A 13,422-nucleotide genomic window follows, 5' to 3' on the forward strand; every position below is an offset into this window, starting at 1 on the left:
AGGAAGTAAAAGAAGGTGGATAACAATTAAGGATTTATTATGTTTTCTGGATGAATTGGAAAATTTATATAGGAAGGTTTATTGTTTTGTGTACATTCAATTGTAAGATAAAACATATGTGAAGGGACTTGACAGGAAGTCACAATTGAAATGGAAGAAAAGATTTTGTAAGATAAAAGGGGGAAAATATTTATTTTCATTATTATTATTATTATTTTCTGTTTGTGTGCGGGTGTGTGTTTTGTATAAAATGTTTGGGAGGAAATAAGATGGTAAATAACAAATAACAAACAAAATGCTGATGTATGTAATCTTTATTTCTCAATTATATTTTGTGGTAGTATGGTTGTAATGTTTTTTGTAACATAAAATCATTCAATCATTTGGCACCACTGTATTTGAATGAAAGTTATTTACAACTGGGAGAACTACTACTCCATGCTGAAATGTTACTGAGCATTGGCAACGAAATACACACAAGATTTTGCATTAAAACAGGATTTGCTGAATAAACTGGATAGCTAAACATTCTCACTTCCTATTTAACTTGTTGATATAATATTAATATTTGGAACAACAGACGCAGAGCTAACAGCTGATGGCTTTACTGTTCATCCTGATTTCACTGTTGTGCCAGGACCAGGACTGTACAGGAATTTGCCTGTTCTCCCACCATTGGCCATAGCCAGGATGTGTGGCAAAGCTGCAGAAGTGGTAATGTCCCACCAGATAGCAGATAGGATTTGGATTGCAGCCTAAATTGCTACCTACACAGAGATCTGCCAAGAAAAAGTGTTAGACCAGCTTTCCCCAGCCTGGATAACTCCAGATGTTTTGAACGACAACCACCTCCCGGCCAACATGGGACATAGCTGTCAACTTACAGATTTGAAAATAAGGGACCAGCAGCCTTGAAAATAAGGGATCAGCAGCCAAAATAAGGGACTTTGCTTAGTTTAGGCACGTCGGGGCTGCTGTCGTCCTGGCGCGAGGAGTTCCATAGGCCCTTCCCCGTCTGAGAGAGAGGGAGGGAGGAAGAGAGACTCTTGCCCGCAAGCCCGGCATGAGGCGGTTGTGGCGCCGCAGTGGCCGCTGAAGCATCACCCTTCTGCGTCCCTCCCCATCCCCTCCTCTTCCTCCTCTCTCATGCTGCCTCCTCAGCTGCCTCCAGCTTCCCCAGGCAGCGCGGCAGAAGTCTTGCAAGAGAGGGGCTGCCTGCCCGCCCACCGCCACCTGTCTCCTCACGACGCGCCCCTGAGGGGGAAAAGGGAGAGACGGAGACGCGGCAGCTCGTGCGCGCTCTCTCTCTTGCGGCGGAGGACCCCGAGCTGCTGCTTCCCTCCTGAGCCGGGCAAGCATGAAACCCGGGAAATTTAAGGGACATCATCAATCTGGGACAGCAGCAGGACATGGTGCTGGGATAAGGGAGTTTCCCGCCAAATAAGGGATGGTTGGCAGCTATGACATGGGATGATGGGAGTTGTGGTCTAAAACATCTGGAAGACACTCAGTTGGGGGAGCGCATCAGGCATTTGACATGTGGCTTAGTGGACATTGCTAGGTACAGTGGTGCCTCGCAAGAAGAAAATAATCCGTTCCGCGAGTCTCTTCATCTAGCGGTTTTTTCGTCTTGCGAAGCACGGCTATTAGCGGTTTAGCGGATTAGCGCTATTAGCGGTTTAGCAGTTTAGCAGCTATTAAAGGCTTAGCGGCTTAGTGGCTAAAAGGCTATTAGCGGCTTAGCGGCTTAGAAAAAGGGGGGGGAGCGAAAAAAATCGCAAGACTTGCAAGACGTTTTTGTCTTGCGAAGCAAGCCCATAAGGAAATTAGTCTTGCGAAGCACATCGAAAAACGGAAAACCCTTTCATCTAGCGGGTTTTTCATCTTGCGAGGCATTCGTCTTGCAGGGCACCACTGTACTTAAAGGACAGAGGAACAAACTCATTACACACATTTGCATATGTGTCCTGTCCTGATTATTGCACCAGGGCAAACATTTCTACTTGCCAGGTGGAATTATTCCCCTCTCTTCTCCCTATGCATGCTCTTCTCCCAAATCAGTTTTGAGCAGGGTGGATTTGATTTAAATCAAATCGATTTAAATCACGATTTTAATCAATAGTCAGTAAGACTTGATTTAAATCTCTCTCTTTTTTTTAACATAAAGACTCATTCTTGCTGATATAATCTTAATATTTACAACCAGATGAAGGTTACATTTTTGGAATAAAAATTTTTCATAGTAGTTTTTACAGTTATATCAAAAATTGCTGATTTGGTTATACTATTAGAAATACATTGACATAATTATAAAATTATGGTGAGGTTTAATAAGTTAACTGTTTATATTTCGACAACTTTTCTGCTGTACTTTATTGGAAGGAGAAAAACAATCATTTCCTTAATAACAGTTTAAACAATTTATTTAACTAAAACAGTAGCATTATAGCATATGTATCCATGTTTGTTAACTGATGTGGCTAAATGTTTCTTTTTTTTAATTAAAACAACTTAGACTGAGTTTTAGCACACATGAAAAACTTAAAACAAATCCTTATTTCCTGATGAATAGCCTTTGGACTATAATGTAACTTAAATAGAAAACTATATTTAGAAAGATTTTTTCCTCTGAAAGCATTTTATTTTAAAAATCCGATTTAAATAAAAAAACCCCGTTTTTTATTTTTGTTTTTTTAAAAATCATTGATTTTTATCCACCCTGGTTTTGAGGAACACAGGGGGAAGGAGATAGTAGAAAGCCCCATTGCACAAGTTGATGTCCTTGCGCAGGACTTCCATTAAAATAATTCATTAGCTGAATGTTGGGAAATCAAGATTTATAGAGTCGTCATTTTACCATTCCACCCATTCTCACAAAAGGAAATTCAGGGCTGCTAACAGCAAAAAACAACAACAACAAAACAGTTAGATGATAATAACTTATCATAAACATGCTCAAATCATCGACAGATCCTGTCAATAAAAATAGCAACTGATAAATAGCTTCCTAAGTTAGTCAGTGTCCGAAGTCTCACAGTCCTGTGCATTGCAATGCATACACTTTAAAATAATGTGAGAGTGACCTGCCCCCCCCCCCCCCAGTTTTTAGATGTAAAATTCTACACACACAATTTGTCATTTAAATGTTGTAAGGAAATGGAAAAATTCCTGAATCCTCTCATGGTCTTCCGCTCTGATATTTGGAGATTACCATGAGATTTTTTGTGCCTGTACAAACTGGTCAATTAAAAATACAGTATTTTTCGCTCTATAGGATGCACTTTTTCCCCTCCAAAAATTAAGGGTGTGTGCGTCCTATGGAGCGAATGCAGGCTCCTTGGCTTCAGCGATAGCAACGCGAAGCCTCCAAAGTGCAGAGGGAGCGTTGTTTTTGCTGAAGCCTGGAGAGCGAGAGGGGTCAGTGCGCACCGACCCCTTTCGTTCTCTCCAGGCTTCAGGGATAGCCGCCTGAAGCCTCCGGAGCGCAGTGGGAACTCGTGCTGCGCTCCAAAGGCTTCGGGTTCCTTTTGCTGAAGCCAGGAGAGCAAGACTGCTCCCCGACCTGGTCTTTGGGGCTGGCGGTGGGGAAAGCAGCGCTTCCCCCCACCGCCAGCCCCACAAGCTCGGGGGGCAGCAGCAAGGCTGTGTGCAGCCTTTGCACTGTTCCCCAACCTGCTCTTTGGGGCTGGCGGTGGGGAAAGCAGCGCTTCCCCCCACCAGTCCCAAAGAGCAGGTCGAAAGGAACCCGAAGCCTCCGGAGCCCAGCAGGAACTCCCGCCACGTTCTAGAGGCTTCGGGTTGCCTTCACTGAAGCCTGGAGAGCGAGAGGGGTCAGTGTGCACTGACCCCCCTCGCTTTCCAGGCTACCAAGGTAGCCGCCTGAAGCCTCCAGAGCGCAGCGGAAACTCCCGCAGCGCTCTGGAGGCTTTGGGTGAACGCACCTTGTTTTAGAGGGGGAGAACAAGGAAAAAAAATTCTCCCCCTCTCTGCGCAGCGCCCCTTCAGCGAAGCGGCAGGAGAAATGGAAGGGGCTCCGTTTCTCCTGCCGCTTCGCTGAAGGAGCACTGAGCAGAGAGGGAGATATTTTTTTTTCTTGTTCTCCCCCTCTAAAACAAGGTGCGTCCTATGGTCGGGTGCGTCCTATAGAGTGAAAAATACGGTACATATATATACTGCTGACTGCTCCTGTGGGTATGCTGCTGTGATAACCAAGAGAGTTATGCCCCGCCACTGGCTCTCTAAAATTTGATACTTTTCTAAAATGTAAATTTCTTTAAGAACACAGACTGCTCCTGCAAGTCCTCTTTCGGAAGGCGGCCTTAAGAAGTGCAGTTCATCCATACCTACTTTATAGACTCTCAAGGGGACTGTTGTGACCACAGCCCAAAGTAAAAATAGAATGGGGGTGTGAGAGAAGCTGGAGATCTGTGGTCCATCACCTGGGCTTCAGGTCCTCTTAATGTCGCCACTACTGCGTGAACTTCCAGAGAAACCACCAAAATTGCAACAAGACCTGAGAATTGTTCTGAATTTCAAAATCAGAGGGATGTGTGTGGCCGGGGAGAAAGCTTTGGTATATGCGTACATTCATGTGAGCTGCTCCAGATCAGATCAGATCGTCAGATAGCTTATATTTTAATCGAGTCCTACTGCTTTTCTGACCGCAACACTGGGGTGTGCCCCTCCATTTTAAAAGAGTTATCTGGCAAACCTTGTTAGTTCAGCAAGTGGGCTGTATCTCTTACATCTGATGACTAGGCAGGCCTGTGGTCAAGTAAGGTCTCTGCCTTATAATCTGCAATCACCATGCTTTTTATATTGCCAGCGGGCTTGAAAATTGCTGCCATGCTAAATAAGCAAACAGGCCACCATATGATTAGCAATTTCCTTATGGCAGGAAGCTCCGCTAAGCGGGTTCTGGCCACAAACCTATTCTAAATAAAACTACTCTTCCCAGTAAAACGGAAAATAGAAAGCTGGTTCTGTTCCAGATACTCCTGCACCTGTTTAGCTCGAGGGCAATCAGGAAAGCTACACCTTCAAGTAATCTGAACCGGCTTCGAGGGGCTTGTTTGACATTCTTCCTCCCTTAACACACAATGACTCCAAGTGTGGGGTGGATACAGCGAGTGTTTTACCATAGAATAGCTACCACAGTGTGCATGCAACAGCTCTCCATTGCCTTGACAAAATGACTGGAAGAATCTGACCACTTCCTCACATTCCCAGCCATGGGGGCCACACTCATCGTGAATATAGTTTAGAGGTCCCGGGCCCTAAGGAAGTCAGATTATCCTCCACCAGGGCCAGGGCCTTCTCAGTGATGATTCTGACCTGGTGGAATGCTCTGTCCCATGAGACCAGGACCCTGCAGGATTTAACCTCCTTCTGCAGGGCCTGTAAGACTGAGCTATTCCGCCTGGCTTTCAACTTGAACTCAGCCTGATCTTTTATTCTCCTTCCTTCCTTCCCTCCCCCTTCCCTTTTTATGAAGATTAGCCACTCTGGGATCCCACAGCTAATTCTCCCCTGGTCTCCTTGCTGGCCCAAATAGGACTAACTTAGCTAGCTAGCCCTGGTGATTATCTAATGTTTACTGGATGGATTTCCCCCTCTAAATTGATTATTGAATTCTGAATTTATTGTTATTCACGTTTTATACTATTTTTTTGTCCGCTCTACTAGACGCACCGGACCATAAGACACACCTAGTTTTTAAGGGAGAAAAACAAGAAATAAGAAAGCAACACAAAGCATCCTGAGCTAAGAGGGAACGCTCTTCCATCTTCACTCAGGAGGCTTTGCAGGGCTATCCCTGAAGCCAGGAGAGCAAGTGGGATTGGTGAACACTGATCCCTCTTGCCCTCCTGGCTTCAGTGAAAGCAAGCCTACTGGCTTTCCTCCCGCAAGAGCCATGCGCTCTTTAAAGGGAGCGCGGCTCTTGGGGGCTTTCCTGGGAGGTGGGGGAAGGGACAGAGTCACATTCTCTGTCCCTTCCCCCACCTCCCACAAAAGCCAGGGATAGCCCCGTGAAGCCTCCGCAGGGCACGGGGATGAAGGCTCCCCGTGCCCTGCGGAGGCTTCACGCGGCTAAGCCAGAAGCTAGAACAGCCAGCGGGATCGCTGCAATCCTGCTGGCTGTCCTGGCTTCTTGTTTAGCTGCGCGTAGCCTCCCCCGGGGAAGGGGAGCCTTCATCTCTTGCCTGGGAGAGGCTGCGCATGGCTAAGGCTCCCCCAAGAGCCACGCTCCCTTTAAAGAGTGTGCGGAGTGTGTGTGCGACTCTTGGGGTCTCCCTCCTCGGGGAAAAGCCCCGAAGAGCCGCACACATGCTCCACATGGCTCTTTAAAGGGAGCACTGAGCAGAGCCTCCCGCCTGCATTCGCTCCATAACACACACACACATTTCCCCTTACTTTTTGGGAGGGGAAAAGTGTGTCTTATAGAGTGAAAAATACGGTAAGTGCTTTACATTTGTTGTTAGCCGCCCTGAGCCTGGTTTTCTGAACCAGGAAGGGCAGGGTATAAATAAAAAAATATTTATTATTATTATCACTTGGCAGGGCATGTCAGCAACCAGCTAAACCCGCTAACTGGGTTTAATGCCCTCCAGCTGTCACTGAGCTGTGACTCCTACAATCTCTGACCATTGGCCATGTTAGCTAGGGCCAATGAGAGTTGGGTCCCACCATGTCCAGAGGGCCACAGGTTCCAAGGGCTAAAATGACCCTCACCGCATTCTGAGAAAACTTTTGCTGCTTTCCTGGACAAAGGAATTTCTCTGGGATTCTTGCTTGCTGATATTGGCCTTCTTTCCTGCTACTTAGTTGCAAGCATTTTGCTTTGCCTTCTCTTGCAAACATTCGGTAAGATTACAGAATTGCTTCGATAGCTTAATGCCTGTAAGATTTGTGTGATCAAGTCTCTCCTCTTTCTTTGCTACTTAGTTGGGAATTCACTCATTTCTATTTTGTGCAAAATGTTACACTTAAGTTTTTCTTTTTAAAAAAATCATTTTTATTGATTTTTCCAATAAAAAACATCCAATTAATATATCCAATCATAACACTTCAATTAAAATAAAAAAACTAAAATAAAAAGATCAAATTATAATCCAAATTGTATTTATTAATTTTTCAGAGTTCCCCATGGTCTGGAAGTTTTTCTACTGCAGAAGGCAGGTCTTTCTGCTGCCTGCGGTTGCCTTAAGGGCTGAGCTCATAATTTTTGTTTTCGACAATTGTTGTGGCATTTCCCCAGTAGCAGCATCTCCTACAGCCAATGTTCAGGAATGTTTTAACCAGTATGGCTCCCCTTTATCACATACACAGCCCAACAGGACAATGACAATAATCCACCAACAGCATACAAATCAATATGGCTAACCTGATCCAAAACACCCACCCACCTCACCCACACACGAAAACAAAGATCACCAGAGCCAATCACAAGCAAACAATCACACCCTAGGCCAACCCCAACCTCTCTCACCACCAAAGGAACACAAGTGAACAATACAAGCAACGCTGACACCAAACTCTACATACATTAAACATAATAGAAACACCGCCACCCGATCCCACCCCTATCCATCTTCGCTCTCTCCACCCCCCTTTCTTTTTTCTTTTTTCTTTTCTTCTCCCCCTAATGCCTCAACAAATGAAACGGATTTGTAAAAATGTTACATAAAAAAAAAAAATACGAGGCACTACACTTCTGTAAAACAAGAAAATCCTGAATAAAATAAAAAAAATAAAAAACAAACAAACCAGAAATAAGGGAAGGTATAAGCAGCCCCCGGCATGTCACACAGCAGCCAGTTTACAAATATGCCTGGCAGTATTTTGGGCTGTTTTATACTCTCCCCGAGGCTCTCTTGTTCTGCTGACATAACTGTAGGCTTGGTGTCCTGTGTCTTGTATTTTTAAAAACTGCTGTTAGGCCTTTTGCCATTATCTTTTTAAACAACCAAATCATGGTACTTATTATATCTGCCTAGAAAAGTTTTGGATAAAAGTGTAGCGGCCAGTTCTATTACAAGGAAAATAGCTAAGCTGGATATCATCATTTTATGACTATTTCTTTTCATTACCCCTTAGTTGACAGATATTTATTTATTTGCTTCAGTATTTTAGGTTGTATCTTCAGTGGCACTCCTAAATACAGTGGTACCTTGGGTTAAGTACTTAATTTGTTCTGGAGGTCCGTTCTTAACCTGAAGCACCACTTTAGCTAATGGGGCCTCCTGCTGCTGCCACACCACTGGAACCCGATTTCTGTTCTTATCCTGAAGCAAAGTGCTTAACCTGAAGCACTATTTCTGGGTTAGCGGAGTCTGTAATCTGAAGCGTATGTAACCTGAAGCGTATGTAACCTGAAGCGTATGTAACCCGAGGTACCACTGTAATACAAAAACAGCCATCACTTTTGAGTACCATTTCTGCCCTGCCCACAGTGGTGGTGCTCCTCTTTGCTTTGTGCTGAATTTTCACAGAGCTGTGAAAATATGTTCAGGCTGCTAAATGCACCTTAACATAGTGCAAAGCCAAACTTTTATTTTTAATCAGGTGTTAAATAAGCCCAGTTATTTCCAGAAGATCAATGCTACATCTTCAAGAAACTTCTTAGAAGTTTTATTTCATTCAAGTTCCCTTGCAATTCAGGTTTCCAGCTCTCAAGAGGTTAGTGTGCTATTAAAACACATGAAAAGCAAAGGGCGAGTAAAAAGCAGCCCCAAATCATTGCTTTTCCAATTCCATAAAACAACAAAAGTCAGAAATAAAATAGCATAAGGAAATTTTATTTTGAAAATATGGCAAGAGTCTAAGGCACTTCAAACATTAAAATGCACATGACTGAAGTGAACATGACAGAGAAATAGCTTTTCATATATATGTGCCCAGAACTACCTTTGATTTCATTAGAGATGAACATATCTTCCAATATATCTCAGGGATCATGTATATAACAGTTAATAAAATCTAGTTAACAATTGTGTAATGTATTATTTTAATTACAATGGAATAAAAAGTGTCAAAAATACTGACTTAATCTTTGATATAAAAGCTATACAAATCGGCAGCAACAGTTTATTTAGCAAGTTTCAGACCCATCTTCCACTGTTAAGCCATCAACCCACCAGCTGAGATTCCAAAGAGCTGACAACATAATCAATTGCCACTTTTTTTTAAAATAAGCATGAACACACTCAAAACCGTTTTGGAATGACATTTATAATAAAAGAGTTCTTGCCAACAATTTCAACATTAGCAAATATAAATATCTGTAAAGAACATACCTTAAAAAAAGCTAACAAGATTTGTCCAGAGGTGCATTAAGGGGGAGTACAGTCATAACTGAACAGATAGCTTAAAAACTGTACGCAAAGTAACAGAAGATATATTCTGCAGCAAAAACATCATACCATTTCCTAGAGGCTGAAAATGTGGGCTCTAGGAAGACTCAAAGGGCTACAGATGCCACACAAAGGCTGCATGAAAATACCGTATTTTTCTGGATATAACACGCCCCCCTGTATAAGAAGCCTCCTATTTTTGGGGACTCCTAATTAAGAAAATGGTTGTTGACCTTTTTTTTTTTTGGGAGAGGATTTCCCATAGTTGTTAAGGTTTTTTGGGGGGGGAGTAGCCCAAAGTTTTTGAGCAACCTATCACACGTCGCCCTGATGTACTATCCGTGTATAAGACACCCCCAAATTTTTAATATACTTTTTGAATAAAAAAAAAAAAAAGCTTGTCTTATACACCGAAAAGTATGGTAGCTACGGCAATTATCTCGCTAGCAGCGTCCTTTGTGTCCAGCAACTTGCCCTGTCATCAGATACTTCCCTATACCTCACTGTAAACCTGTAAGATCCTGCACTGGCATGGGGAAGTCTGCCCAGTCCATGTGGTGAGCAGGCACACACACATGACCATGGTCACGCTATGTACACAGATCCTAGGTGACTTTGTTAGGAAAGGTGCTATCCCGACTTTTCTTCCTGTTGATCCTTCTTTGTCTTTAGCTCTAGGCGTTTGCTTTCAGTTTGCTGGTGAGTTCAGGCACAAGACGATTACATTCAATATCTGTCACTGTAAAACAGTAACCGCTAGCAGCTTGGGAGAGGTGACATGAGAGTTTACAGATACATGTGCATTAGCAATCAAATGTGCCTCTATGTGTAGGACCAGGAGATGGCTTTCTTCCAAGCCTCGGGGTGCCCTAGAAAAGAAAAAGGAGACGGCTGTTAAAGACGGGAAATAATTAAGGTGGCCGTAGAAAGCAACTGACCCTAGTTTAAAGCTTACCGAATACTTTTATTGGTGCAAAGATAGGTGCAGCTCCATCAACTTCAGTACAGTTCTGAAGTGTGGGATGTGATACCTAAGTAGCAGTCAAGTACAACATTCCTTGTTTTCCTAGAGTGGACGTGTAGGGGAATATTTGGTCCAGCCAGTAGAAAACTTCCTGTTTCCTCCTGGCTGGGACACACTTCCTTTGCATGTGACTAGAGGTGGGTGTGACCTTACCTGTCCAGGTAACAAAAAGGACAAGGCACACAGCACTCTCTCTCTCTCCTTGACTTCCTCCGTCATTGGAGCAGCTTTTTAGCTAGAGATTATCTCCATATGTGATTGATCCACATGCATATACTTTGCAACTAAGTCTGCCTTCAGGGATCCAACTGTGAACTGAATGTGAGTAAACTTCTTTTATATACTTTATACAAGATTGTGGCGTGTTTATTCTTTTAAGAGGGAAATAAGGGAACTTACCAGAAACCTAATAGTGAGAGGCTTACACAAGCCTGCAACCAGCTATTCACTGTGCGTTTAAAAGGGAAATGTACAACTCTGCTAAGTAAAGGAACTTGCTAGTGCAAGTTAGGAAGGATATTAATAAACAATATATCCTCTCCTGTCTCCCTGAACATTCCCACATGAAGCAGTGAAAGAACACGGCTTTCATGAGACAGTGGCCACAGGACATCATTTTTCGATTGAAGCCATCATAGCAGATAGAAAGAAAAACAGCAAGAAACAGGAACAGTGGTGGATTTTTATAGCAAAAAAGGGAGTATGAGTACCCTGGATCGGGAAAGTGACACAACCTCCACCCTGGAGACCAGACTATCCAACACTGGAGGTGGGTGTGGGCATGTTAAGTATAATTGGTTTAATTCACTCAGAAATGGGAAAATGTCTGAGTATTAATGAAGGTTTAAAAAGTAAAATGGCTAAATGCGTATTGGCAACATTGGCTTTCTAAGTGGTTCCTGGGCTTCTTAATGGGTTGATAATTAGCTAACTGTTGTTTTCTGCTTGCTCTAAACTGAATGTAACATTTGATCAGGTGACAAAGGTACTGAGTTGCAAACTCGCCATCTTGTAAGAGTGGTGGCCATTTTCTTTCTCTCAAACTCTGTGGAGTGAGGATGTAAATGAAGCTCTGCATATAAAAAGCCTAAGGCAGGCTGCAGGGAGAGACAGACCGCTGCTTCTAGATCTGTTTGGATTATTTCACATTTTCTAAGATGCTGAGCCTGTGCTGGACAGAACAAGACACTGTATGGATATTTTGGATGTATCATTTGAAGTTTTTGTGCTTTGAAGAAAGTTCTGCAAGTAAAAGTTGGAATAATATCTAATGGGCCTGGACAATGGTTTCTTCCAAAAGGAGTCAGTTCTTAGGCTTCCAGTTGCTTCAAACTGCACCATATATTAGTACCTGCAATGGGGCACACCTTTCTCATCAGTGTATCTTTTAATAAAGATCTTGTTCCAGCAACCATGGCAGAAAAATTCCAACCATCACAAGAAGAAAAAAATACTGAAATTAAGAATAGCAGCTACAGTGACACCAAGCAGAAGGCTAAAGTGGGAGAGACATACCAAGATCACTACTGGTTAAGTTTCTAAACTTTGAGAGTCGGCACTGACTTGGACGAAGACTCAAAAATCCTTTTGCCAACCCTGACCACATAAACCAAAGAATTATGTGTGGAATGTAACCATGTAACTCACCGGGGACTGTGTTTTGGAAAAGTTCACGTGAGCATAGAGAAGAACAGCTATATCCTTGTGCCCTGCCTCCAGGGCTATCGAAAGTGCCGTACTGCCATCCTTAAAAGAGAGAGAGAGAGAGAGAGAGAGAGAGAGAGAAATAATGTGCATATGTCCATCTAGAACTTTCTTAAAAGTGCAACAGCCTTTGAATGTTGAAAGAGAGCAAAATGCAAGTCCTGTCATTCAGCCAGCCAAAACCATATAGAGTAAGTTTCAAAAACACTTATTATAATTGGCAAGATTTGTGCTTCTGTTTTGTGAGGCAATGCAATGGTCAGGGGGTCTTCTCAACGAGGGAGCAGGATTATTATAAGAACACTGGGACCACAAGAACACCAAGTAATTTGGTGACCATTTTAGGAAGCTGAACATTATATTGCCCAGAGGAAGAGAAATGGGGTGATAAAATGTTCATCAAATCTTAGAATTGGCTGTGACAGTTCCAGTTAAATTAACCACATTCTTAAATTTCAGACACTCCCAGAGGGCAGGTTTCTCTTTACGACTTTCCTACATGTGTAATCTTGACACAAAAACAAAAAACCCCACCATTGTCAGAATCACAGGGTGCTATATTGCCTTATAAAGACTTCAAGATATAATGACACAGCCAGAGGTGCCAGCTTGCAAAGGCGATGGAGGGGGGTCGACTTCAGGGCGTTGGGGGTGGAGCTGAACATGGTGGCAATGCGGCTTCGATGGCCGGTGGCTCCTCCTCTTCCAGCCGCCACCAGCTGGGGGCTGATTTGACCCTCCTCCCCTTCCGCAGCAGGCCTCTGATGGCAACTCACATTATCCTCCAGCGTGCCATTGCATCCCGGCTGAGCCAGCAGAAGTTTGACTATTTCCACGTGTCCGTGTTCGCTAGCGCACATCAAAGCCGTGGAGCCCTCGTCATCCTGGATGTTGACATCTGCGCCACAAGCCAGCAGAGCTTTCACCATATCTATTCGCCCATGGCTCACAGCAAGCATGAGAGCAGTTTGGCCAGCCTGCATGCAGGAGAACAAAAATGATACATGTTTCCTGGAGCACAGATTAGCATAGTGGAGTCATACCCAGATCAAACTCTGTCCAACTCCTCGAAAGATTCCATCAACAGTGTCTCCGAAACATTTTACACACCACTTGGGAAGAAAGGCGAACTAATGCCAGTGTACTGGAAGAAGCAAAGATCACCAGTGTCGAAGGAATGATTATTCAACATCAACTTTGTTGGACTGGTCATGTTGTGAGGATGCCTGATGATCGTCTTCCAAAGCAACTATTCTATTCCGAACTTAAAAATGGAAAGCATAATGCTGGTGGTCAACAAAGGAGGTTTAAAGACTCTCTCAAGGCAAATTTTAAAAAAAT

General features: G+C 43.4%; 1 protein-coding gene across 7 annotated transcripts in view; it reads right to left on the bottom strand.

Annotated features, from left to right (window-relative positions):
- Positions 1 to 8,777: 8,777 nt before the first annotated feature.
- KANK1 (KN motif and ankyrin repeat domains 1) overlaps positions 8,778 to 13,422 on the bottom strand; it is a 127,839-nt gene continuing 123,194 nt past the window's right edge. For all 7 annotated transcript variants that reach the window (XM_083483296.1, XM_083483298.1, XM_083483299.1 and 4 more), the window contains 3 exons: positions 12,858 to 13,058; positions 12,025 to 12,123; positions 8,778 to 10,222 (listed from right to left, as the gene is read on the bottom strand). In XM_083483296.1, coding sequence (XP_083339422.1) covers positions 10,157 to 10,222; positions 12,025 to 12,123; positions 12,858 to 13,058 — 366 coding nt within the window. In that variant the 3' untranslated portion in view covers positions 8,778 to 10,156. The remainder of the gene's footprint in view (positions 10,223 to 12,024; positions 12,124 to 12,857; positions 13,059 to 13,422) is intronic.

This window comes from Podarcis liolepis, assembly GCF_965112155.1.
Source record: "Podarcis liolepis genome assembly, chromosome: 17".
NCBI lineage: Eukaryota > Metazoa > Chordata > Lepidosauria > Squamata > Lacertidae > Podarcis > Podarcis liolepis.